This window comes from Neomonachus schauinslandi, chromosome 9 (genome assembly GCF_002201575.2).
Source record: "Neomonachus schauinslandi chromosome 9, ASM220157v2, whole genome shotgun sequence".
Classification (NCBI taxonomy): Eukaryota; Metazoa; Chordata; class Mammalia; order Carnivora; family Phocidae; genus Neomonachus; species Neomonachus schauinslandi.
In genome coordinates, this window is record NC_058411.1 from 123830348 (window position 1) to 123857305 (window position 26958).

General features: G+C 41.5%; 2 protein-coding genes across 5 annotated transcripts in view; both read left to right on the forward strand.

The window, feature by feature from the left end:
• Positions 1 to 11720, forward strand: part of TARS3 (threonyl-tRNA synthetase 3) — an 83424-nt gene extending 71704 nt beyond the window's left edge. Inside the window, exons 16-19 of the mRNA XM_021680494.1 lie at positions 4912 to 5016; positions 8290 to 8362; positions 9116 to 9230; positions 10870 to 11720. Coding sequence (XP_021536169.1) covers positions 4912 to 5016; positions 8290 to 8362; positions 9116 to 9230; positions 10870 to 11018 — 442 coding nt within the window. The 3' untranslated portion in view covers positions 11019 to 11720. The remainder of the gene's footprint in view (positions 1 to 4911; positions 5017 to 8289; positions 8363 to 9115; positions 9231 to 10869) is intronic.
• A 1785-nt stretch (positions 11721 to 13505) lies between these two features.
• On the forward strand, positions 13506 to 25558 carry TM2D3 (TM2 domain containing 3). 4 transcript variants are annotated; one of them, XM_044917911.1, is made up of 7 exons: positions 13506 to 13621; positions 14111 to 14188; positions 15737 to 15894; positions 20681 to 20855; positions 23135 to 23210; positions 24397 to 24498; positions 25221 to 25558. In XM_044917911.1, exons 1-7 carry the CDS (start codon positions 13531 to 13533, stop codon positions 25384 to 25386), a joined length of 846 nt encoding a protein of 281 aa, XP_044773846.1. In that variant the 5' UTR covers positions 13506 to 13530; the 3' UTR covers positions 25387 to 25558. The 4 variants fall into 4 exon arrangements, with proteins under 4 accessions (XP_044773846.1, XP_044773847.1, XP_044773848.1 ...); XM_044917912.1 differs by lacking the exon at positions 24397 to 24498 and having other exon boundaries at positions 14096 to 14188; XM_044917913.1 differs by lacking the exon at positions 24397 to 24498.
• Positions 25559 to 26958: the final 1400 nt, after the last annotated feature.

Genomic DNA, 26958 nt, shown 5'->3' on the forward strand with positions numbered 1-26958 from the left:
TAACAAAGAAGGTGAAACACCTGTACTCTGAAAACTATGAAACATTGATGAAAGAAATTGAAGGCAACACAAACAAATGGAAAGACATATCATGCTCATGGATTGGAAGAACAAATGTTAAAATGTCCATATTACCCAAGGCAATCTGCACACTGAATGCAATCCCTATCAAAATACCACCAGCATTTTTCACAGAGCTAGAACAAACAATCCTAAAATTTGTATGGAACCACAAAAGACGCTGAATAGCCAAAGCAATCTTGAAAAATAAAAACAAAGCTGGAGGCATCACAAATCCAGATTTTAGGTTATATTACAAAGCTGGAGTAATCAAAACAGTATGGTATTGGCACAAAAATAGACACACAGATCAGTGGAACAGAATAGAAATCCCAGAAATAAACCCACAATTACATGGTCAATTAATTTTTTTTTTTAAAGATTTTATTTATTTTTTTGACAGAGACATAGTGAGAGCAGGAACACAAGCAGGAGGAGTGGGAGAGGGAGAAGCAGGCTTCCCGCAGAGCAGGGAGCCCGATGTGGGACTCGATCCCAGGACCCTGGGATCATGACCTGAGCCGAAGGCAGACGCTTAACGACTGAGCCACCCAGGCGCCCCCATGGTCAATTAATTTTTGACAAAGGAGGCAAAGATATGCAATGGGAAAAGGACAGTGTCTTCAACAAATGGTGTTGAGAAAACTGGACAGCTACCTGCAAAAGAATGAAATTGGACCACTTTCTTACACCATACAGAAATATAAACTCCAAATCACTTAAGGACCTAAATGTGAGACATGAAACAATAAAAATCCTAGGAGAGAACACAGGCAGTAGTTTTTCTGACATTGGCCATAACAACATCTTTCTAGATATGTCTCCTGAGGCAAGGAAAACAAAAGCAAAAACGAACTATTGGGACTACATCGAAATAAAAAGTTTTTGCATAGTGAAGGAAACAATCAACAAAACTAAAAGACAACCTACTGACTGGGAGAAGATATTTGCAAATGACACATCCGATAAAGGGTTAGTATCCAAAATATATAAAGAACTTATACAACTCAATACAAAAAACCACAAATAATCCAATTAAAAATGGGCAGACATGAACAGACATTTCTCCAAAGAAGCCGTCCATATGGCCAACAGACACCTGAAAAGTTGCTAAATATCACTCACCATCAGGGAAATGCAAATCAAAATCACAATGAGGTGTCACCTCACACCTGTCAGAATGGCTAAAATCAACAACAAACGGTGGGGATGTAGAGAAAGGGGACACTCCTCCACTGTTGGTAGGAATGCAAGCTGGTGCAGCCACTCTGGAAGACAGCGTGGAGGGTCCTCAAAAAATTAAAAATAGGACTACCCTGTGATCCAGTAAGCACGCTACTGGGTATTTACCCAAAGAATACAAAAACACTAATTTGAAAGGATATATGCACCCCTATGTTTATTGCAGAATTACTTGCAATAGCCAAACTATGGAAGCAGCCCAGTTGTCCATCAAGAGATGAATGGATGAAGAAGATGTGCTGTATATATTACAATGGAATATTACTCAGCCATAAAAGGGGATGAGATCTTGCCGTTTGCAACAACCTGGGTATAGCCAGAGAGTATAATGCTAAGCAAAATAAGCCAGTCAGAGAAAGACAAATACCGTATGATTTCACTCATGTGGAAACAAAACAAATGAACAAAGGAAGAAAAAGAGACTAACCAAAAAACAGACTCTTAATTATTAGAGAACAAACAGATGGTTACCAGAGGGGTGGTGGGTGGGGGGATGGGTGAAAAGGTGAAGGGGATTAAGGGTACACTTGTCATTATGAGCACTGAGTAATATATGGAATTGTACGCCTATATTGTACGCCTGAAACTAATATAACACTATGTTAACTACACTGGAATTTTTATTTATTTATTTATATTTTTTATTTATTTATTTATTTATTCTTATGTTAATCCCCATACATTATATCATTAGTTTTAGATGAAGTGTTCCATGATTCATTGTTTGTGCATAACACCCAGTGCTCCATGCAGAACGTGCCCTCCTCAATACCCACCACCAGGCTAACCCATCCTCCCACCCCCCTCCCCTCTAGAACCCTGTTTGTTTTTCAGAGTCCATCGTCTCTCATGGTTCATCTACCCCTCCGATTTCCCCTGCTTCATTCTTCCCCTCCCACTACCTTCTTCTTCTTCTTTTTTTTTCTTAACATATATTGCATTATTTGTTTCAGAGGTACAGATCTGAGATTCAACAGTCTTGCACAATTCACAGCACTTACCAGAGCACATACCCTCCCCAGTGTCTATCACCCAGTCACCCCATCCCTCCCACCCCACCCCCCACTCCAGCAACCCTCAGTTTGTTTCCTGCAATTAAGAATTCCTCATATCAGTGAGATCATATGATACATGTCTTTCTCTGTTTGACTTATTTCACTCAACATAATACCCTCCAGTTCCATCCACGTCGTTGCAAATGGCAAGATCTCATTCCTTTTGATGTCTGCATAATATTCCATTGTATATATATACCACATCTTCTTTATCCATTCATCTGTTGATGGACATCTTGGCTCTTTTCACAGTTTGGCTATTGTGGACATTGCTGCTATAAACATCGGGGTGCACATACCCCTTCGGATCCCTACTTTTGTATCTTTGGGGTAAATACCCAGTAGTGTAATTGCTGGATCATACGGTAGCTCTATTTTCAACTTTTTGAGGAACCTCCATACAGTTTTCCAGAGTGGCTGCACCAGCTTGCATTCCCACCAACAGTGTAGGAGGGTTCCCCTTTCTCCGCATCCCCGCCAACATCTGTCGTTTCCTGAGTTGTTAATTTTAGCCATTCTGACTGGTGTGAGGTGGTATCTCATTGAGGTTTGGATTTGGATTTCCCTGATGCCGAGTGATATTGAGCACTTTTTCATGTGTCTGTTGGCCATTTGGATGTCTTCTTTGGAAAAATGTCTGTTCATGTCTTCTGCCCATTTCTTGATTGGATTCTTTGTTCTTTGGGTGTTGAGTTTGATGAGTTCTTTATAGATTTTGGATACTAGCCCTTTATCTGATATGTCATTTGTAAATATCTTCTCCCATTCTGTCGGTTGTCTTTTGGTTTTGTTGACTGTTTCCTTTGCTTTGCAAAAGCTTTTTATCTTGATGAAGTCCCAATAGTTCATTTTTGCCCTTGCTTCCCTTGCCTTTGGCAATGTTTCTAGGAAGAAGTTGCTTCGGCTGAGGTCAAAGAGGTTGCTGCCTTACACTGGAATTTTTAAAAATCCAAAGTAGTAGAAGAAAATATATTGAATATCTCTATTATGTTGGAGAAAGTTCTTGCTTTATATAACATTACTGTTAAAATTCATAAAGAAAAAGACAGCGGGGCGCCTGGGTGGCTGTTAGTTAAGCATCTGCCTTCAGCTCAGGTCATGATCTTGGGGTACTGGGATCGAGTCCCACATGGGGCACCCTGTTTGGTGGGAAGTCTGTTTCTCCCTCGCCCTGTGTCCCTCCCCTCTGCTCATGCTCTCTCTTGCTGTCTTTCTCTCTCTCTCATAAATAAATAAAAATTTAAAAAGAGAGAGAGAGAAAGACAGCCTTGACTTGTCCAAAATTAAAAACTTATGATAGAAAAGATAGTACCAAAACAGGCAAAGGACAAGTAAATAAATGTGCTTGGAAGAAGTATTTTCAATTTCCCACATTAGAAAAGGAGTTAATTTCCTTAATATGTCTTCATATATTTGTTTACTGTATATATATGTGTGTGTGTGTGTGTATACTGTATATAGACACTTTTTCACATATATGTATAAAAATTAATTACTCGGGCGCCTGGGTGGCTCAGCTGGTTAAGCGACTGCCTTCGGCTCAGGTCATGATCTTGGAGTCCCTGAATCGAGTCCCACATCGGGCTCCCTGCTCGGCAGGGAGTCTGCTTCTCCCTCTCCCGCTCCCCCCTCTTGTGCTCTTTCTCTCTCTCACTCTCTCTCAAATAAATAAATAAAATCTTTAAAGAAAAATTAATTACTCCCGCATTCCCAATAGACAATGGACAAGAGGCACAGTAGGCAATTGAAGAAAAATTAGAAATATAAGCAATCATTAAACATGTAAAATGACATTCAGCTTAACTAATTACAGCAGTACAAGTTTTTTTTTTTTAATTTCATTTTCTATCTTTATAACTCACAAAACAATTCATCCCATGATTCATCTTTAGTGTTTATGAGAAAATGAGAATTTAAAATCTATTTTTTTAAGATTTCCTTATTTTAGAGGCAGAGAGAGTGCGGGGGGGGGGGGAGAGCAGAACGACAGGGAGAGAGAGAATCTCAGGCCTGCTCCCCGCTGAGTACAGTGCCTGACCTGGGGCTCCATCCCAACACCCTGAGATCATCAACTGAGCCGAAACCAAGAGTCAGTCCCTCAACCGACTACACCACTCAGGTGTCCTGAGAAAATGAGAATTTAGAAACAAATCCATTTTCTTTATTTCTTCAGTGTCTGACAATTGTTCAACATAGTACTGGTGAAGTAAGCCATAGTTCAAAATAAAGTTAATTTTTAAAAAAGTATAATTTGCAAGATTGCCCATCAATATTAGTAAACTGATCACAGCCAATAGTTTAGAATCAAAGATAATCAGTAGACTTATAGTAGAAATAGTGTTCTAATATTACCTGGCTTTTTCCTACATATTTCATTTTCCCTTGGTTTGTATTATTATTTCTAATACATAGCACATTATATGCTTAAAGATGATTTATAAGGAATCTGTTGTTTTTCCTAGTTCAGGAAAATAACTTTTAAATAGAAGGCAAGAAGATAAAGTTATTATTGAATCTTAAGAGAATACATAAATCTATAATTTTCATTTTTTAGTAAGGATGGAGACGATAAGAGGAACCCTGTGATCATTCATCGAGCCATTTTGGGGTCAGTGGAACGAATGATAGCCATCCTCTCAGAAAACTATGGGGGGAAATGGTAAGTGATATGGAAAAGAAAAGCTGTATGTCTATCATTTTGAACAAGATAGGATTACTGCGAAAAAATTGGTGGCTCTTGCCTTATAACTAGCAAGTATCCAAATAGCAAGTAATCAATTCTTATTGAATCTGCCATGTCAGGAAACCAAAACAAAGAAGACAAAAGCAGCACAACCTAAAACTGTATCATTTACCTTTTGGGGAATACAGTAGAATTGAAGAGTTATCTTTTCACCTATTTCAAGTCCTTTAAAGATCTGGTTGCATCTGGTGACCCTGGGAGTACAGTTCAACCCCTTGCTGAATGGCCATCCCTCCTTCAACCCTTGTTGTTCACCTCCTGGGGGTGCCCAATCAACATGGGGAGAAAAACACGTAAACCTGGTTCACAAATGGCTCTGAAAAATACTTTGGCACAAACCTAATGGGGAGAAGTGTGGAAGTGAAATGCCCCCGAGTGCAGGAATTTGAGTACATCTCATAGTCCTCCTTCCTTGGAAGGAAAAATGGCCAGACATATGGAGTTACAGCCATGCCTGGGCTCTGGTGACTGCTTTGGCCACAAGGTCAGAGACCTAGAAGTAATTAGATTGGAAATAGATGACAAGTAGATATGAGGGGGAGGAACATGGATCATCACTCAGAATGGGCCATGACGGTGACGTCACCCACCCCAAACCCTCACTGTTGGGTGTTTTTAAAGATTCAAATACAGGAGGACCCATTCTGTGGTTACCATCAGCTGCATTCTTCCCCCAGTGGCTGCTCCGTGGTTCACGAACAAAGTGGCCACTCGGGGATACGGGCTCAACAACATGGGCCTCCCCACGTTCCTTCTGGCAATGCCTCTTCTGAGGCCTCAATCTGCCATCAGTAGGGTTCAGTCCTGGTCCCTCCTGTGGAACCATAATCCTGGGGAACAGTCAGCTTTCTGGGTCCTTCTCATCATGCAAGGGCCAGTGACTTGTCCTCACTGGAGAAGATATCAGTTCTGGAATTTGCTTAGCTCTTCCTTCCTCCCATGCATCTGTCAACAGCACCATGTAAATACTTACTGGGCTTCAATGGTCAGAAACACGATAATGCTTCTGACCATGGAAGTAATTTTTTTTTTTTTTTTTTAGCAAAAGAAGGAAGGTGCTGAGCTGACATGGTAGGATTTGCTAGTATTACTGTGCCCCCAGAAGCAACTGGCCTTACTGGCAGTCAAGGCACCAGGTGGCAGATGATCCATCTTGTGATGGCGCATCCAGTGGAGGTGGAAATGCTGCAGCCCAGCAACCATGTGTGACATCTTTGTCTCCCATCATATTTTGAAGAAATTGACTGAGATCTGCTCACGCAGTTTAGTTGTGATTTAGTTCTATGCTGCTGTCGATGGGCACAGTCCCTGCAGCTCCCATTGTTGACCCACAGGTCTCCCCCAGAGCTCCATGTCTCCACACCACCCCTGCCAGAATTGATTCCATGTAGTACCTCCCCCCAGGTGCTACTCTGTCCCAAATCCGTGCACCATGCTTGTACATGCCAGATCACGTGCCTGGACTCGAACATGTCTAGGGCAGCTGGTGAAAGCAAATTTCTCAGCAGGTACTACAAGGTGGGAAATTCCCCAAGCAGAGGGTCTCTAAGAGGTCCTGGGTAGCTAGAGTCTGTGTACATCCCTGAAGTTTGATTTGTGATCTTAGAGAAATGTACTTAGGTATCATGGGTTGTCCAAGCTGTTAAAGTTACAGATAAACCAAAAGAACATGCATGCTACCTAAGTATGAGTTAACACGTTGACATTTCTTTCCGGTTGATCCTGTTTTAAATAGTTTAATGTAGGTAAGAGATGGTGGTGTCTCGCCCGAGAGTGGTGGCAGTGAATGTGCTAGAAAAACTAAAAAGAACTAGTGGAATCAGGAGATGGAGTGGGAGACAGGAGATGGTGCTGTGCACTCAATGGGCTGTCCCTCACCATGCAGACTTAGGGCACAGGCTGTGCAATCCATTTATCCAGAGTTCAGACGCCTGCCAGAGTTGTGGTGGACACCTCTCCAAGAGCTCAAAATAGAAATTGTTAAAATGTGGCTCCCCTGGGGATGGGGTGAGGACAGAACTCAAAAGGAAATGCTTACTTTTCACTTTATCCACTGTATTCCCGTGTTCTATTATACGTATTATTACTTTTATCATATGCGTTATTTTGCTTTTGTAATTTAAGAATAAATTTCTAAGTGTTCATAAGGTGCCGCCAGGTAGTGCCCACGGCATTTCCTTTCACCTTCAGACAAAGTACTGATGAAGAAATATTTCCCGCATTAAACATTGCTTATACCCAACTTCCCATCTTTTTTTTTTTAATTTCATTTTGAGATAATTGTAGATTCACATGTAGTGGTAAGAAATCATGGAGAAAGGTCCAGCATACCCTTTACTCAGTTTTCCTCAATGGCAGCATCTTACAGAACTCTATACAATATCATGACCAGAAAATTTTTGATACAATCCACCAACCTTATTTAGGTCTCACCAGTTCACATGCACTTGTGTGTATGTGTGTGTTGAGTTCTATAAAATTTGAGCACCTGTGTACCCACCATCAGTTAAGATAAAGGACAGTTCTGTTACTTATGAGGACTCCTCGTGCTACCATTTTATTGTCACACACCTCCTACCCCACCCCCATCATCCTCCTCCGACAGCCACTCATCTGTTCTCCATCTCCATAATTTTGTCATTTCAAGAATGTTACATAAATGGAATCACACGGTGTGCAACTGTGTGGGATTGGCTTTAATCACTCGGTGGAATTCCACTGAGATCCATCCAACTCGTTTCAAGTCTCAGTGGTCGGTCCCCTTTTATTGCTGATAGTGTTCCATGGTGTGGATGCACCAGTTTGATCATTCATCCATTGAAGGACATTTGGAGTGTTTCCAGTTTGGGGCTGTTATAAATAAAGCTGCTATGAACATTAGTGGGAAGGTTTCTGTGTGAACATGTTTTCCTTTCTCTGGGGTAAATACCCAGGAATGCAGTTGCCCTGTGGTGTGACCCAGTGGCTGACCTGTTCTTCCCTCCCTTTCCTCCCATAATTCCCAGCTTCCCCTTTTGTCTACCCTGTTGCTTTTTAGCTCTCAATATAGTTTGGTTTACTTCCACACCACTCTGCTGAATCTGCTCTCTTGTGAAGTCTTACTTTAAAAAAATCTTTGGCTATGTTTTAAATCACATAATACATAATCATCATTAGATTTTGAAAATACATATTTTATATATTTTTCAGGCCTTTCTGGCTCTCTCCTCGTCAGGTAATGGTCATCCCTGTGGGGCCAACTTGTGAAAAATACGCACTTCAGGTAAAATCAGAGATAGAAAAGTACATAATAATCTCGGCATGTCATCTGTGAAGGTTATTGACTTGGAATGTTATTTGTGCCTTAAAATATTGCATAACTAATACATTACTTTAGCAACCCACATTTTCAGTAATTGAGAGTAACATCTGAGTCATGTCTGTGTAGCTGGATCAGGACTATTTTATTTCTTAATGTTTTTGAGAAATGGGGATTTTAAAACATCTCATACTTAAGTTATTCTTTTCCACATGGCTCTATTAAGGAAGAATACTTGTCTATTGCTGTATAACAGATAACTCCAAAACTCAACAACCTGGGACCACAAGCATTTATTATGTCACAGTTTCTGCGAGTCAGAATCTGGGAGCAGCGAGGCTGGGCGCTGCTGGCTCAGGGCCCCTCAAGAGCCTCTGGTTGTGCTGCCGGCCAGGGCTGCCTTCCGCGGGCTCACTCACTTCGTTGTTGGAGGCCTCAGTTCTGCACCCCGGGTGCTTTTTCAGAGGTTCCCTGAATATCCCTCCCAACGTGGCAGCTGGTTTCCCCAGAGGGAGTGATGTTAAAGATGTGGAAGCCATAGTCTTCTAGCTTCATCTCAGAAGTGACATGCCATCACTTCTGCCCTTCTCTGTGGTCACATAGAGCCACTTGGTACAATGTGGCAGAGACGACACAAGGTGTGAATACCCTGTGGGTCATCTCAGAGGCTGGCTACCATAAATATCGTCATAATGAAAGTGTTTTATTTTCTTGTAGGTGTCCAGTGCATTTTTTGAAGAAGGGTTCATGGCTGACGTTGACTTAGATCATAGCTGTACATTAAATAAGAAAATACGAAATGCGCAGCTGGCTCAGTATAATTTTATTTTGGGTAACTTAAGTTTATATTTTCTCAGATGCTTGTGTTTTTTTTTTCACTTTAATTCCAAAAACTGGTCTATCTGAATATCTGAATATAGTATAAACTACATGAGTATGGTATAACTATGTGAGTGGTGAATGGTGTAACTACATGAATATGGTATAACTATGTGATTATGACAGTTTATTACCTGTACACAAAGAACAGTCCATGGTGTTCCTGGTTAGTTGTTCTTAAATACTCTTTGTTATTTGCTGGAATAAGAGTTATAAAACCTCACGTGAATCCTGTGGGATAGTATCACTAGCAGTAGTTAATATCTCAAGCCAACAAGGAAAAAAATGTGAAAATGATTTCATCAGTAGAATTATGCTGTTTATGTTTCAGTCATGTGACAGGCCTCAAATATTCTCCCTTGCTTTTCTGATTTATTATTAATCTTTGGGATTAAATTAATCAGTGGGAAAGATGCCGAATTTAAGGTGATCAGAAGAAAAGAATTTAAGTGAAAAAAGTGTCCTTAAGACATATGAGTACTTGGATGCAGTATCTAAAATTTTGACTTTAAAATGATTCAGAAATCGGGCGCCTGGGTGGCTCAGTTGGTTAAGCGACTGCCTTCGGCTCAGGTCATGATCCTGGAGTCCCGGGATCGAGTCCCGCATCAGGCTCCCTGCTCGGCAGGGAGTCTGCTTCTCCCTCTGACCCTCCTCCCTCTCATGCTCTCTGTCTCTCATTCTCTCTGTCTCAAATAAATAAATAAAATCTTAAAAAAAAATGATTCAGAAATCAAGAGAAGCTGATCCTGGATGCCTCCAGGCATGATGTTGTTATCTCCAGTAAGTTGAATGATTCTGTAGGAGGTAAAATAAATATGCATAGGGCTGTCCTATCCGCAATTTGTCATCGAAAGTATTTGACTGTGTAGTAGATATTGTGATGTTTCAATCAGGCTCCTTCTGGTGACAGAACTCTCACATTGACTTAGACAAAGATGGAATTTACTGGAAGGGTAATGGAGTATCTCCTGACATGGAAGGTAGAATTAAATTAGATGAGTATTAGAAGAGTAACTGGAGCAAGCTGCTCAACCCTTACCAGGACTGTTTCTCCTCATTTCTAGCTCCTACTTTGCTCTGGTTCTTTGTGCTTCTCTTGAATATCTACTTTATTCCCCTTACCTGGTGACCAATTTCTTCCTTCCACATGGCAAGAAACAAGCCTGCAGATTGCTGCATCATCCCACAATAAGGGGCACTACAGAGAAACTTTCTACCTACTTTCCAGAAAATTTTGATTGTCTGGTTGGGCATGGGTCTGGTGCCTACCCATATTGCCATATGGAGTCAGGGGGTCTGTCATACCCATATACCACATGGCATGTGGAGTCAGGGAGACCTTTCTCCCTGCTCCAGTTTGTGCCCCAAGACTACAATATGTGTTTGTGCAAGTGGACAATAAGGAAGAGGGGATTAGAAGTCATTCCTTCTCTCAAGAAATTTACTGTCAGAGGCTGACTTCATGGCCATTAGATTAATAATTAGTGATTAATACTGAAGAAGAACTCAAGACGTGTCATATGACTATTGACTTAATATTTAGTAAATCACTTATTTAAGATATGTTTATTACCCTTTCTTTTCCACAGTGGTTGGAGAAAAGGAAAAGACAAATAATGCTGTAAATGTTCGAACAAGAGACAACAAAATTCATGGAGAGATTTCTGTAACTTCTGCCATTGATAAGTTGAAGAATCTCAAGAAATCACGTACACTAAATGCTGAGGAAGACTTTTGAAGTTCTTCCTTGTACTTGCTTCTATGTAACCTTGTTTTGACCCCTAAAAATGCATTTTTCTTTATCGCTAGTACTTCTAAGAACTTTTGACTCACTGATGGGCACAGTGAGAAAGGAGACAATAATTAGCTGATATAAAAAGTTTAGTTCATTAATGTGTCTGAAGAGAATACGAGGACAAGCTTGGGAGATTTTTAATTTCCCAAATGCCTTGAAAGACTTAAGTGGGAAATGTTATTTATTGAAAGAGGGAAATACTAGGATATGAAGATTTGGAGAGGTTATTGCTGAGATTGTGGTTTTCAAAAGATAGACTTCAGATTAAAACCTGCAAAGCTTGTTTAAATATAAGGGAAAATCTTATTTTCTAGGACAATACATCTCAGGTATTTTTATGATTGTTTTACTAAAGTTCGCACTGAAACGTTATCTCCAAAATTGGAATCGTCACTTAATTTGTTTTAATTAACCAACAGCCACAAAAGAAGCGACTAGTACTAAATACTGGATTATTGACAAAGGACTCAGAACCTCAAATTCAGTATTGTGGAATCTACTGTTGTTTGCGGTGTAGGTTAAGAGTTGCTGTTTTAATGCTTCTAATTGACAACTGTTCATCTGCAGAAAAAATAAATTCCTAAATAAAAGACAACACACAGTGTTTCCAGTATTTCAGCTATGGGCTTATACCACAGTAAGCTGCTCCCCTAGAGTTAAATTACTTTTTTCATGAGATGACATTCTACTGATTTACAGACTCTGTTAACCTTAAAAATAAAACTGTCCATTATTTTACCAGCCAAAATGGATTCATTCGGGAATGGCAGATAATTTTAATTTGAGACATGTAAGCTATCACAAAATCATAGACAAGTCTGGAGAACAAATGAGAGGGCGCTGCTTTTTTATAAAGGGGGCAGGAGGGAGTTTGGAAGGGCTGTTATAAACAAAAAGTCCACTGGAGTAAACTGGGAGTTGAAGTGTAGCGGCTTTTCATTGGCTGGGTTGTGACAGTTTCTCGTTGGCTGGACCGTCCCCAGGCAAAGAGAAAATCTTTCTTCTTTTTGCTGGGGTAATAAAGTAGAGGTTCTTCCTGTTGGGAATGCAAGGTGCCTCTCTTGGAGTACAATTCTGTAGTCCATTAGGAGTGGTAGGGCACGAGAGCTCCCCCTTCTGGCCTCCTGGCTCCCTCTTAAATGAGGTTCCCTTTATTCAGTTTCACAATTCAAATGGATTTCTGATTTTAACTGAGAGGAACGCCTTACTGCTCAGAACCGAATTGAAATAGCTTTATGCCAGTAGAGAATTTAGCTACCAATCAAGAAGTATTTATTGGGTGTTATATGGCTAGATGCTGTGGAATTCAAAATAAATTTAAGACATGCTCTCTCTTCTCAACATCTTTATTATTTAGCATCCTGAACAGTTAGTAAACAAAACTGTATTATGTATCAGACCTGTATAGTACTAAGAGGTGCAAATTGTGTGATGTAATTTTTAAGGTAATATTTATTGAGGTCTTATTGTGTGCCAGACACCATTCGGTATATTCTTTTCATTCATCAGAACTGCTAGTGAAGGAGTGGGGAGTCAGAAGGCCCCCAAAAGAATCTTGTGGCAGGTGGGTGGGGAAGGAGGAACGCACGTCAACAACACAGGAGAAAGTATGCTGTGACAAAAATAGGTGCAGTCTGCCATCTGAGCACACAGGGAGCCAGAGGCCCGGGGGTGCATCTCCCCTCCTCAAGGCTGGCCTTCTCCAGAGAGGGGCCCATGCTTTGGACCCCCCTTTCACATCCCAGGGTTCTTGTCCCAGTACTTCTGGACCTGAATACTTGCCAGGTATATTTACTGCCCTCTCCCAATCTCAAAGGAACTTTCTGGAGTGTCTTTAAAGAGTTGGCTAAAGGTGAACCCAAAGCTGACCACACAGAGATGCTAGCTGGGCACTGATCAGATCAGCAACGCAGGAAAGGGTGGCGTCCTTTGAGGCTGCCTGTCACACCTTGGCGTGGGGTGTCACTTGCCCTACTGGGTTTGTGCCACAGTTTCTTCATTTGCAAATAAGTACCTTTTCGGTATGCAATCAAATACGTCATCAACACCTTCGCAGAGTACCGAGCAGTTTTTAACCTCTAAACATACATATCCATCCACATAGAGATGATGGCCAACTTCCCCCAACCTGCCCGCCTCTGATTGCAGCTACTTCAGGTGTGAATTTCGGTCCCGGTGACCCTTCCCGGTCGCTAGCCATGGAAGGAGAAGTGAGCGCCTCGTCCGTGGGGAAATCTGGGAAACCAAACAACCTCACAGGTCGCGGCCACCCCACGTCCACCCCAGCAACGCGGAGGGCGGCCCGCGAGGTTCTGCAGAACCCACGCGGAGCCGGCCCGCGCCTGCGCCCTGGGCTCCCCGGGGACGCGCCTGCACACGCCCCTACGGCGCGCGCCGGCGCCCCGCCCCTCTGCCTAGTCCCGCCTCGCGGGCCGGAAGTGCGCGCGCCGGCGACATGGCGGCTGCGGCGGTCCCGCTGCGGACCCTGCGCCGCCTCTGCCGGGTGCTGCTCTTCCTCTTCCAGTTCTATATCTTGTCCGGCGGGGGTGAGTTAAAGGCCGGGGTCCACGTGGGGTCGGGCTGAGCGGTAGCGAGGCCCCCGGGAGCTGCGGGAAGCGTCCGCGCTAGGCCCGCGGGCGGAGGGCGGAGGCTGAGTGCCGGGCGCGGGGCAGCAGGTCTCTGCAGCCGGGTCTGGGGGTTCCTGACCGCCCGCTCCGCGGCCGCGCCTCCTCTCAAGAACCCCAGAGCCTCCGAGCGCGGCTGATGAGCCCTGGAGCGGGGGACCGAGGGTTGGGGTCTCGGCCGGGGAAGCGGACCTGGAACCCGAGACCACGCTTTGTTCCCTAGTTGCCTATCGATCCACATTGGTGTCGACCCCATTGGCGTTTCTTTGTTTAGTTTTCTGGGCAGTCAAGCTGTGATGTTTTCATGAGCATTTATTGGCCTGGTGTGGACCTTGCGTCTTAACCACACAAACCAAGGTTTTCATATCCCAGGATAACATGTTTCTCTAATTGTAGGATCCTTAAATTTAGAGCAGTCGCAGCCGCTGGCTCAGTCAATAAAGGATCCGGGCCCAACACGTACTTTCACAGTAGTTCCCAGGGCAGCAGGTACTAGACATTTTCTATTCTAGTAAATGTGTATATTTATATCTAGTGGTTTCTTTCTTCTTTTTTTAGATAAAATAACTTTACAATTTTTTTTGAAATTTTTATTGTATTTTAGGTTATGTGAACTAAAGACAGATACACAGATGTTTTTCTGTAGACTGTCTTGATATTGCAGTACCAATTCCAGCCTCATCTCTTTTTCCAGTTCCACATTCCTCATTTCTGTCTCTTTATTATTTTTCCGCCTCGTTCATCAAGATCACCTTCAACCAGTGCTTCTTTCCCTTCAGAAATTTTCTTTTTCTTCTTAAGCCCCATTCCTGATGTTGGACATTAGAGGCTCCTCCCGGCGCTGTGTGAAATGGAAGGATCACAGACAGATTAAGACTTGGACAGTAGGTCTGGTTGAGCTACTGGGAGCTTGAGCAGATTATTCACCCCTTCAGCATCACTTTCCTCATCTTTAAGGTGGTGAAGTTAGCCTGGCCCTCTAAAATCATTTTGGCTTTGTGATTTCTAAGTGTCCAACTTCCAGCCACAAGAGTAATCAGAATAAAAGAAAAGTAGAATTGATTACATAATCCAGGGACTTTAAGTAGGATCAGTTTTAAATGAGTCTTAGTGTGTTTTGCTAAACAGAACCTTTGTCTCTATAGTTCATCCCTTTAAAGTTCCATTATTTCAATGAATTGAAACTGGCAGAGGTATTTTACTGATTGTTATTTGGATGTTAAGACTACTACAAGACAGGAGCATACTTGAATTTAAAACACAAATTATAGAGAAAGCACAAGAATTTTTTATTCTTTTGGATGTTATTGAAAGCGTCTCTTCCTCCCCCAAGTATACTTGCAAATGAGCCTCTCTTAATTGATAAAAATACATTGTACTCCTGGGAAGGTTGGCTGGGAAAAAAATTATAACCCACCAAACAAGCTATTAATATGGAGAACTATGTTGAACTTTGGTAGTATAAAACTGTAAGTGGTACTAGCAAATTATGGCTTTTTGAAGTACCAGTGTGGACTAATGACAGAGAACATTTTCTACAGTTGGTACCCTATTGTACTGATTGATACAGTTGGAGGGTCAGTGTTGTAATTACCAAATCAATGAATTCAGATGAAAAGAATATTGGATTAGAAACAGAGATTTGGGTCGTGGTTTTGTCACTCTGTGATCATGAACAAATCTTACCCTCTCTAAGCCTTAATTTTTCATCTTGTTACAGAGTAGATTTTTTTGAGGCCCAAACTTACACCTAGCTTTGTGTATACATTGTATGTACATAAGTACCTTTGATTTTCATGCTCATTTGGGGAGCAGTAATTAAATTCTTTTTACTTAGCTGTTGAACTCTTGGACCAGGTCACACAGCTTGGTGGCAGAACCTTGCTTTAATTGCAGGTGTCTCTGATTCCAGCCCGGTCATTTTCCATTCCAGTGCAGCATTTCATCGCTGGCAGTCGTGTCCCTTACCCTCAGGAAATTGTTTTCTCCTGTGATGCTGATCAATATTAGAATAAGCATCCCTCTTACTTTTCACAGAAAGTACTGATATCCCACCTTATGTGATGAAGTGTCCAAGTAATGGTTTGTGTAGCAGACTTCCTGCAGACTGTGTAGAATGCAAGACAAATTTCTCCTGTGTCTATGGCAAGCCTGTCACCTTTGACTGCACGGTCAAACCTTCCGTCACCTGTGTTGTAAGTACTGCAACTTACTAATTTTAAATGAACTCACTGTAAACCTCAAGTTCTAAGTACAGTTTAGACTTGACTGTGGGGGAAATCCTGAAAGAAAGCGCTCTGCATTCCGCAAGTCATATTTTAGGAACAAAGACTGTGATCAGAAGACTGAAACTTTCCTTTCCAAGGGAGGTTTGGTTGCCAGGGTTCAGATGGCAGTTTCTTGACAAACGAAATTGGAGCAACTATCAGACTCCTTACAGAAAGTCAGAAATAGAAAAGGCTCACGTGCACTGTTTCCTATTAGAAATGACCCTATTACAGTCATCACACCGATATCCCATCTCCTGATATTTTGACAGACAGGAAGAGGCCTAGGAAGGCTTTCATAGTTGGGTGTTCCATAGAGTGCTCTAGGGGTACCTGCTTCCAAGCTGCTTGACTCTGGCTGCCATTAGAATCACTTCTGGAGCCAGCCCCTGGCCTGCTAAACGTGAACAGGGCAGGGAGACTCAGGTATCTGCATTTTTTAACAAGTGGACCAGGTTAAAATTATTGCACACTCCCTTGTTTGGGGCCACTCTCTGGGTGAGAGGAAGAGTAGAAACGAATAATGAAGTAGTGTTTTACTCTTGGCCCTGCCGTAACTAGCTGTGTGGCTTATTAATCTGTCTCTTGTCAAATGAGGGAAATGAGCAGATGGGCCCAGAACAGCTTTTCCTAAAGTGTTTCTGTGGAACCCTACTTTTGGGAAATGGTTGAAGAGGAAGAAACAGATTCCATACCATGTCCTCTCTTGCAGATCTCTTTTGACTTGGCAGTCCTAGCATTTCTGTCACTTGAACAGGGTACCTTCCCCCTTCAGTCTTTGGAACTTGGTCTGTGGAGGGCTAGACTGGAAAGTTTCTTACACCCCTGCACTCTTTCTGTAATTTTCCTGATGAAGTCTAGTATCAGAGAGGGAGCAAGGAAGGCTTCTCTTCAAAGGGGAAATAAGATTTTGTGCTCTCGGGGCGCCTGGGTGGCTCAGTCCTTAAGCGTCTGCCTTCAGCTCAGGTCATGATCCCGGGGTCCTGGGATCGAGCCCCGCATCGGGCTCCCTGCTCAGCGGGAAGCCTGCTTCTCCCTCTCACACTCCCTTGCTTGTGTTCCCTTTCTCGCTGCCTCGCTCTCTGTCAAATAAATAAATAAAATCTTTAAAAAAAAAAAAAAAAGATTTTGTGCTCTCAGTGTCTCAGTTTAGTTTTCATAAAACTTAAGTATTGCCGTTTTATATCTTGTATCAGCACACCGGAAAATTGAGCGTAGGTGCCAGATAGTGTTCATGACTGCCCTTGAATTATTAGTCTTTGTTGCTGAATCTTAAATACAGTATTCTCCCTAATTACCTAATGGTGAAACTTACTAATTTGAAGGCTTTGAAAAATGTTCTCTCCACCTGAAACTAACATAACATTGTGTGTCAGCTGTACTCCAATGTAAAAATAAAAAATGTTATCTCATAGGTCTGACAGATAGTAGGTACTTCGTGAAAAATGGGGGAACTCTTCCAGAATTAGCCTCCTTTGTGGTTTGCCTCGGAGGCTTTGATGTTCACTCCCAGCACTGGTTACTGGGTGAGACAGGATACTCAGTTTCTTCCTTCTTTAGATGTTTCCAAAATAAACTGTTTCATTTAGTAGGAAATAGCAGAAGATAGGAAAAATAACAAAGGTAGAGAGAAGTTACAAAGCTTAAGGGAAGTTTCTGAACTCCTCGGTCATGGTGCCTGGTGCCGTGCTCAGGCCCTGGCTGAGATGTGTCCTGGGCGGGATTTTTTTCTCTCCTCCTCCTCCAGGAGCTTTCACATCACCGGCCTCCTCCCTTGGCCAGTGACCCTGAGTCCTGTCAAATCACAGGTGCCCCGTCCTCAGGTGTAGGGACTTAGAAGTCTGCCCCAAGAGAGTGTGGTCTGTTCTTGAAAGTGGAGAGCAGTAAAAACATGAATTGACTGCCTGCAGACATGGGTCCTGGGACCACTGTTGCCTGGTGAGCCAGGGCAAGTCACGTGTGTTTATTTGTTTTACGAAGATCTGTAGGGTCCCTTCTTGGTAAATAAGTTACCATTTCAGGAAGGAATCATCCACGACCATCCCCGTGTAAGCGTGCAGATGCTTATTTTCTCTCATCTGCACATGCTTGCACTCAGGTGCCTCCCTGCCCCCTCTTATTTTGAACTTACTGGCCAAAAAATGAACTCTTCTAGTCCTTCTCCAGACATGCTGAATAAGAACTCCCAGGCTAAGGGAATCTCACCTGGATTCTTTTACAGAAATAAATGTAAAAACCCTGCATCCCCTGCCATGTCCTATCACTCCTGCTCCAGTTGATGTCTGCTGGAAGTGTGCTTGTCAGAAATGTTGTTTTGCGTTACTTGGAGAAGCTATCAGACTGCTAGTGTATCTGAAGCAGGTGTAATTTCTTCCGATGGGTTCTGGGCTCTTAGTAATGACAGCTGTTTCACAGAGGGAAAGGTAACATCTTTTTACTATATATAAGCTTTTGAGGGGGTCTGTACTTCTCCGGAGAGAAGATGGATTCAGTCAGTGCTGGGATGCCCGGGTTGCTCTGGGGAGAAAAGTGGAATCCCTCTCTTGTCCAAAATAAATTCAGAGAGATCAGAAATTTAATGTAATAAAATGAAGCCACAAGGTAAGCAGAGAAAGCTTGATTGTTATGCTATAATCTCAAAGTAGGAAATATTTTTCTAAATATGAAATAAAACTTAGAAGCCGTAAAAGAAAGAATCGATACATTCGACTGCTAAAAATGACCTTAAAAAGCATAAAGGCAAAGGATCAATGGCAAACTAGGAAAAAGTATTTCTCACACCTGTGACAACTAATGCACTAATATCTGTAATATGTAAAGATTTCCTAAAAGCCAATGAGAAAAACATGACAGTGCTATAGAAAAATGGTATGAGGACATAAGTAGATGGCTCAGAGGAAAGGAAATACAGATGGGCTTTCGACATATGAAGAAATGTTTAATTTTTCTCATAATTAAAGAAATGTAAATGGATGTATTTTCAAACCTATCAGGCTGGCAAAGAAATAAAAAAGCTTGGTAACACTCTGAGTGCATGAGGACAGAAGGGACACTGTCTTGTTAGTGGGTGGGCAGATTGGTCAGCCTCTTGTAGGCAATTGTCACATCCGTGAATCTTACAGATGTATATATCTTTTGTCCCAGCAATTCCACGTCTAGGAATTTATCTTACAGATACTGTACGTGGATGCAAATAAATATGCCTAAGGATATTCTTAGCTGCGTTGTTCACCCGGACAGAGATTTAAAACAAGCTTAATGTCCAGGAGAGAACTGTTTATGATTCACTATGAAATGAAATAAATAGCAGCTATTAAAAAGAACTAGGCAGCTCTCAAGATACTTACTGATAGCTACAGAATTCAGTGAAAAGTGAATATCAGTGGGAAAGTTAAATTAAAAAAAAGAAATGTATCTGACATAAACACACTCATGCATAGAATAGATTCCCCAGAAGGCCAGAGACTAAGCAGGGCTTGCTGCTGGGGAGGGCAGTGGCTGCTCATGGCTAGACAGGACCGACCAGCTTCCCCCTTGCTCCTGTCTCATCTGGGAATCTGTACCACATTCGCCACATTTAAATGACTACGATGTTTAAAAAACAGTTGATAAGAAGCGTGCATTATCAGTGCATCACTAGAGATACACAGATGTTTCAGATGATACTGCCTAAATCAAATGGTGCCTTCCCCAGTTTTGGATGTTATTCATAAACCGCAGTTTTGCATTGATCAAAAAAATTAGTAAATTTATACTTCCCGAGATGATTGACCATTTAAAAATGATTTTGAAAACTATGTATTACATTATAATGTCAAGTGGGGAAAAAAGGTTACAAAATGCTTTCAGTATAATTGCACTTACATAAATCTGTATTATAGGAATTAAAAATGAAAGATTAAAAGTAGTTCTCTCTGGAGAGGTTACCGGTTTTTTCCTGTAATTTCCAAAGGTGCAGCACACAACAAGTGCTACTCTTCCAAGAGAAAACAAAATAATGGTTTTTCTAAATTGAAGTGAAAAAAATCTACAGTCTTAAAAGCTTAGCGCCAACAACGAACACTTGGCTGAATCTCAACATGTGGCTCTTTCAAAGTTAAGAGTGATTTTCTGGGGCGACCTGTTGGTTGATTATACTGAGTAGAGGTGTGAGCAGCAGTAACAGCCCGGAGGTCCTGGGCCCCGGTGGAGATATTCAGGAGGATTTGAGACTCGGCAGCCAGTCCATGTGTTGTACTTCTGGGAGCGTCAGACTGGGGTTTGGGACCATGGGTCCTGCACATAACTTGCAGCTCAGTGACCTTGAACAGATGTACTCATCTGTCCTTCCAGCTCCCTGTGACTCTGTGGCTTGATAAAATACATTTTCCCTTTTTTCTTTATGTATTATAAAAGTACCCATGTTCAATTATGAAAAATTTAGCCAAGTGAAAGTGGTAAAATAATCTTACCATCCTGGAATAACCTTTGTTATTTTGATGTAAATTTATGTAGGTTTTTTTTCCTTAGGCATATATTTTTGGGTGTATATTTTTATGACGAAAGGATCATACTGTGTACGTTTATTTTGCGTACATACTGGTTTGGTACCTATTTTCCTCCCACTTTCTGCTAGTATTATTCACAGGTCTTTTAGGAGTTTTGTGCCTTGTATTTTTATTGACAAATTAACGAACTGTTATGATAGATTCATTCTCTGTCCTTTGGCATACAGGATCAAGACTTCAAATCCCAAAAGAACTTCATCATCAACATGACTTGCAGGTTTTGCTGGCAGCTTCCAGAAACCGATTATGAGTGTTCCAATTCCACCAGCTGCATGACGGTGTCCTGTCCCAGGCAGCGTTACATTGCCAACTGCACCGTGAGGGACCACATTCATTGCTTGGGTGAGTTGGAGTTCAAGGAAATTCGTGAGCAAAATACTTTTCTTTAAGCTTACATGTGGAACTTTAATTAGCAGTTTGAGAATTAAATTTAAATTATTTATTTATTTATTTAAAGAGTTTATTTATTTATTTGAGAGAGAGAGAGCACGAGCAGAGTGAGGGACAGAGGGAAAAGCAGGCTGCCAGTGTGGAACTCGATCCCAGGACTCTGGGATCATGACCTGAGCTGAAGGCAGACGCTTAACTGACTGAGCCACCCAGGTGCCCGTTTATTTATTTTTTTATTTTTAAGATTTTTATTTATTTGAAAGAAGGGGAGAATGAGTGGGGAGGGGCAGAGGCGGAAGGAGAAAGAATCTGAAGCAGACTCTGCACTGAGCACGGAGCCCGATGCAGGGCTCATTCCCACCACCGTGAGATCACAGCCTGAGCCGAAACCAAGAGTCAGACGCTTAACTGACTGAGCCATCCAGGCGCCCTAAATTTAAATTGTTTAATCAGAAACATTTATTAGCACTTTCTAGTTACAGCAAGCCCCATTAATAAACTCAGTGGTGACAGATGGTAGCTACGCTTGTGGCCGGCATAGCATAATATAGGTGTTGAATTACTTCTTGTGTTGTTCACCTGAAACTAATGTAACATTGTGTGTCCACTGAAAGATAAAAAAATAAATTCAGTGAACTAAAAAAAAAAAAAAAAAAAAACAGAAAATTTGCAATTCTCTTATCTTTTTTTTTTTTAAGATTTTATTTATTTATTTGAGAGAGAGAGAGAGCACATGAGAGCGGGGAGGGTCAGAGGGAGAAGCAGACTCCCTGCTGAGCAGGGAGCCCGATGTGGGACTCGATTCCGGGACTCCAGGATCATGACCTGAGCTGAAGGCAGTCGCTCAACCAACTGAGCCACCTAGGCACCCCATGCAATTCTCTTATCTTTTAAAATGTAGTATATGATAACCCAAGAAACAATGTGTAAGGTATAAAGCATAATGTACAGTAATAACGTTTTGCCCAAATTACCGACTAAAGCAATCAGATGCCATGACAGCTAGCTGAGTGCTTCTCCTGCACCTGCTTGTCTTAGCTTCTCTTGAGAGCTAACCACCCGTAGATGAATTTTCTTATCATCCCGCTTGCTTTTCTTTACATTTTGTGTCCTATCACATGTAAATAATAAGTTAAAGGATGATAACATTATTCAGTAGTGCCTGTTTTAGACTTACATAAAATAATAGTCTGTTTATGGTCTTGTCCTTCCTCTTTTCCTCTCAACATTATGGCTCTAAGATGATCCATGTGTCTTATTAACTTATTTTTTTTTACTTCTGTATAATAATCCACTGTAAGATTGTATCATAGTTTCTCTGTTCTATGTATTTGGATTATTTACAGTTTTTTGCTCTCACAGGTTGTGCTATTATTTTTTGCACATACCTACTGGTTGCACGTGTGCAGGGCTGTGTCTAGCAATATACTCTCTAGCATGTATTATTGTCCAAAATGCTTTTAACAGTTTACATTCCCACCATTGGTACGTAACTGTTCTTGATGCACATGCTCTCCAATACTTATTATTCATAAATGTTGTCTTTTTTCTTGAAGATTTCCGGGAATTCTTTCATATTTTGGATAATAACCTTTTGGTGTCCCTAAAATCCTTTCCCAGATTTTAACTACCCCTCCCCCCACTTTTGGGGGTATCTTTTGGATAGAGCTTGACTTTTTTTTTAATACAACTCATAGCCCTTTTATTTCCTATATTTTCTTTTAAAAGTTGAAGTTTGACCTTTCACATATAGGTCTGTAATCCACCTGGAATTGGTTTTGGTATATGGTGTGAAGTAGATTCAGGTTTACTTTTTATCCCACATGGATAGCTAGTTGTCTCTGGACTCTTCCAGGCCAATCTGTGTGTGCCCTGCGTCCCACAGGAAGTGTTTCTGTGTGCCTGGGCTGGGCTCTTTCTCCTTTCCCCGTTGCTTGATTTACCTGTTTGATAAATAAGACCACACTGTCTTATTTGCCCTAAACTTCATCTAAGTCTTGATAGCTTCACATACTTAAAGCTGTAACCCTTACTTAACTGATTTAAACATTAAATGTATGTTTGTAGATGGTTAGGGCTTTCTTTTTACCAGTCACTGTAGCAAACTTTAATTATTGTAGAGAGAGTTGACTTTTAGATTTTAAATTACAAGGCCACTAGTCTCTGTGTAAGAATATTTTTATACCCGTTTCTATGTAGAGTGTTTTCCCTTTTTTTTTTTTTTTTTTAAGGTAACCGCACTTTTCCAAAGATGCTGTACTGCAACTGGACTGGAGGTTATAAGTGGTCTACTGCTCTGGCCCTGAGGTAAGCTTGGCTACTAGTAAGTAAAGGATGCCATTCGGATTCATTGGGATCAGTGGAATCTTCCATGCATTGAGCTCAGCCAAGTTCCTCCTTGATTTAGATTCTTTCACATGTGTTAGGGAGGCCCTAGGAAACATAGCTGCAGGGAGTTACTTAGATGATCAGACCAGGACCTTCGTGGACATTAATGGCAGGATGTTTGCTTTTCTCCCAAGATGTCTGCACATCCTAGAGATGCCTTACTGAGTTATTATTATAGATCATTAGAACCAGTCAGGGTTTTCCATCCTGAGTGTATGTGAGTCGGTAAAATGGTATATACTATTTGAAATAGATAGGTTTATGATTTGTAGTTTTAATTTTTAGTAACTTCCTCCTTTATTATAAAAACTAACATATACTCAAATAGGAAAAATAGGAAAAATTGAGATAAAACATTAAAAATCACCTCTAATTCCACCATCCAGAGATAATTATGGACTTATAATTTTAACATAAAAATGTGCTTGAATTTGTTAAAAATAGGAAAAATAGGAAAAATTGAGATAAAACATTAAAAATCACCTCTAATTCCACCATCCAAATTATGGACTTATAATTTTAACATAAAAATGTGCTTGAATTTGTTAAAACTTTTCAACAGTTTGGGGGAAAAAATACCAATTCTTACTCCCAGACGGAAGGGCAGTGTGATGCCGATTATTCACTAATTAAAAAGTTGGAGCATCTACAGTTGAAGGTTTGGCGCTAGAGCCTGAGACCCTGTGGCCTGTAGCATGACACGTCAGGGGATTCTCACCTTCGTCGCTGTTGAAATTCAGGCCAAATAATTCTTTGCTGTGGGGCGAGCAGGGCGGTTAGCAGCTTCTCTGGACTCTACTTACTAGATGCCGGTAGCACTCCACGGTGTGATAAGCAAAAATGTCTTTAGAGACTGCTAAGTTGCCCCTTGTTGAGCAGCACTGCTTTAGGGTTTGGGCTGGGGAGGGACAGAGCAGAGCCTGCCTGGCGGGAAGCCCCAACTGGAGAGTAAAAGAATAGTCCAAGGTAGAAAATTCGATACAACAAAAATGAGATTTGATAACTGCCCATCATCTTTGTCAGCAGTGGTTCAAATGAAAATGAACAACGGACTTTTTTTTTTTTTTTTAAAATAACCTTTTTATTTTGAAATAACTTGAGACAGAAAAGTTATGGAGATCGTTCCTGTATACCTGTCAGCCACCTCCCCCTTGATTGTTCACATCTTAAGTTACCGTGGTGCATTTTACAACTTGACTTTTAAAAAGTAAGCATCATTTTCTTTTCAGAGCTCAACATAGTTTCTTTCAGAATATTCACTGAATGGGATAATGTCCAGGGTTTGCGTCCCCGTACTCCGGCATGGGGGCAAGGGGGTTACGGACGCAACGGGACTGGCCACATGCTGATCAGTGGTGGAGCTGGGTCGGGGCTACTGTTGTCTTCAACTTTCTTTTATGTGTTTGGAAATGTTCCTTAATAAGCTTAAAAGAAGTACAATGAGAAGTTGTCTGAATATTGTTATATCTTGGAATTTGAAGGAACCTTAAGAGTCATTTGTTCTTAACACTCCATTTTTGGAGATGAGTGACAGAGTTCAGACGACTTGATCTGGGACGGCCTCACGACCCCACCTCCTGACTCCGTGTTCCTGTCCTTTCTGTTGGACTGGCTCCCTGCTTTGTTCCCCCGCATGTGCCATTTTCAAGACTAAAAAGCAATGAGATGGATTACTTTTCTTTAAAAGAGGAACCATTAGATTTCAGCACAGCTAAAAATTGTTTGTTTACCTTTGACATTTAAACAGACTTCTTGCCCGTGATTATTTGGTGTCGTGAATTTGGGAAGTAGGCATTGTGTCCTCACAAAGGATTGTGATCATTTGAGGCCCTTTCACACGTGTGACTTCGTGCCAGTGTTGAGCCATAGCTGGCTGTGGCTGGAGGGTGACTGATGGACTCGCACCCCATAACCCGTTTGCTCTTGCAGCATCACCCTCGGCGGGTTTGGAGCTGACCGTTTCTACCTGGGCCAGTGGCGGGAAGGCCTTGGCAAGCTCTTCAGCTTCGGCGGCCTGGGAATATGGACGCTGATAGACGTCCTGCTGATTGGCGTTGGCTACGTGGGACCAGCAGATGGCTCTTTGTACATTTAGCTGTGGTTATGTGCTTCAGAGAGGAGCAGTGCTTAGCAGTCTCTTTGCCCGTAGGAATTGATGTGCTGTGAGTAATGTATTTGTATGTTTTTATGTACAGCATCTGTACTTTGCCTGCCTTGATGAAGGTAAAATTATAAAAAATAAAAACCATGTTTATCTGGAATTTGTTTTTATTTGCCTGAAATTTATTTTTTTCTGTGAAAAAATTTAAACTTACTCATCGCTTTCGGCCTTTTGGCTAAGATCAAGTGTAAAAAATATGAACTTACTTAAACTAGAACAGAAGCTGCAGTGATTGAAAATCTGCGTAATTCCTATGACTTTAGTTTTAGATTAAGTCAGTATGTCACTTGGATCTCCAACCTTGAAAAGACTTTCAGTTATGTGTGCAGAAAGTGGAACGTGTTTTTATTCTCTAGCTAAAAAAAAAGTTCTGTACCTAACTTCCCTCTGTACGTTTCGCAGTGTACTATCTCCGTAGGCTGGTCTTTATATATGACGCTTGAAGTAAACGGCAGAACTTTTGTGTGTAGTTGCTCTGGTTTGAATTTTGTTAGTAACATATTTGCAGGAGTACTGGAAAATTAATAAAACTACAGTTTCCTTTAAGAAGTACATAGATCTGTTTTCTGTATTAGGATGGAATCGAGTAATCGTAACAACTCTTACTGGGGTAGAAGTCTTATTTTTCAGAGCCTTACTCCATTTCAACAGATGTATTCATAATTGGCTGGCTCATTGACACACAGTGGAAGTGTTAAACAGTGTGTTTCAGTGTGAGAAATGTCTTCAAGTCTTTATAAATCTGTTGTAGGCCCTTTCGTGGAAAGAAAGACCATTATTTCAAATTAGAGTATCTGAGTATTACTTTTTAAACATCTGTGTTAATAGCTAGAAGGCTTAACCAGCCTAACAGATCCAGAAGCTATAAAATATTTCTCAGCATGTTCCCATAAATCTCATGGAAAGAAAAGGCATCTTTTCTTCACAAGATTATTAATTATAGTTTACCTGTAAACTACAGGGGAATTGAACCACCTTGGTGTAGTAACCTCCTAGTTAAGAAGGCCTGACGCTCAGAATCTCTTCTGCAGAGGGGTTTTTTCGGTCTAGTTGAGTTAACAGTTCTAGCCCTGGTCACTAGGTGGTACATTCCCATTATATTTCTAGAAGCTGCTGAGGTTAACTGGTTCTTTCCTAGGAACATGAGCAGAGGCACAGGGCATGGGCAGTGCTTCAGATGGGAGTAGCCTAGTTTGCATGGACCTTTCTTTTCCAGGGCAAACACACATTCTCGTCTGTCATGGGTACACGAGACTCTGGCTTGAGCCGCTATTTCTTTAGTAGGCTTCTGTTCCTACAAGGAAGCAGCTCCTTTGCTAACTATATAAAATTTCCCCCTGAATCTCCTCCGTAGTTAGCTCTACGCAGAAGAGACTCGCCAATATTTCCCTGTTGAGCTAGCCCATGAGGAGCCGGGGAAGTGATGGGAATCACCGGCTGCATTCAGTGCTCTTGGAGGAAGTAGGGAGCTCCTGCTTTGCCAGTTGAGCATCTTTATGGCTTTGG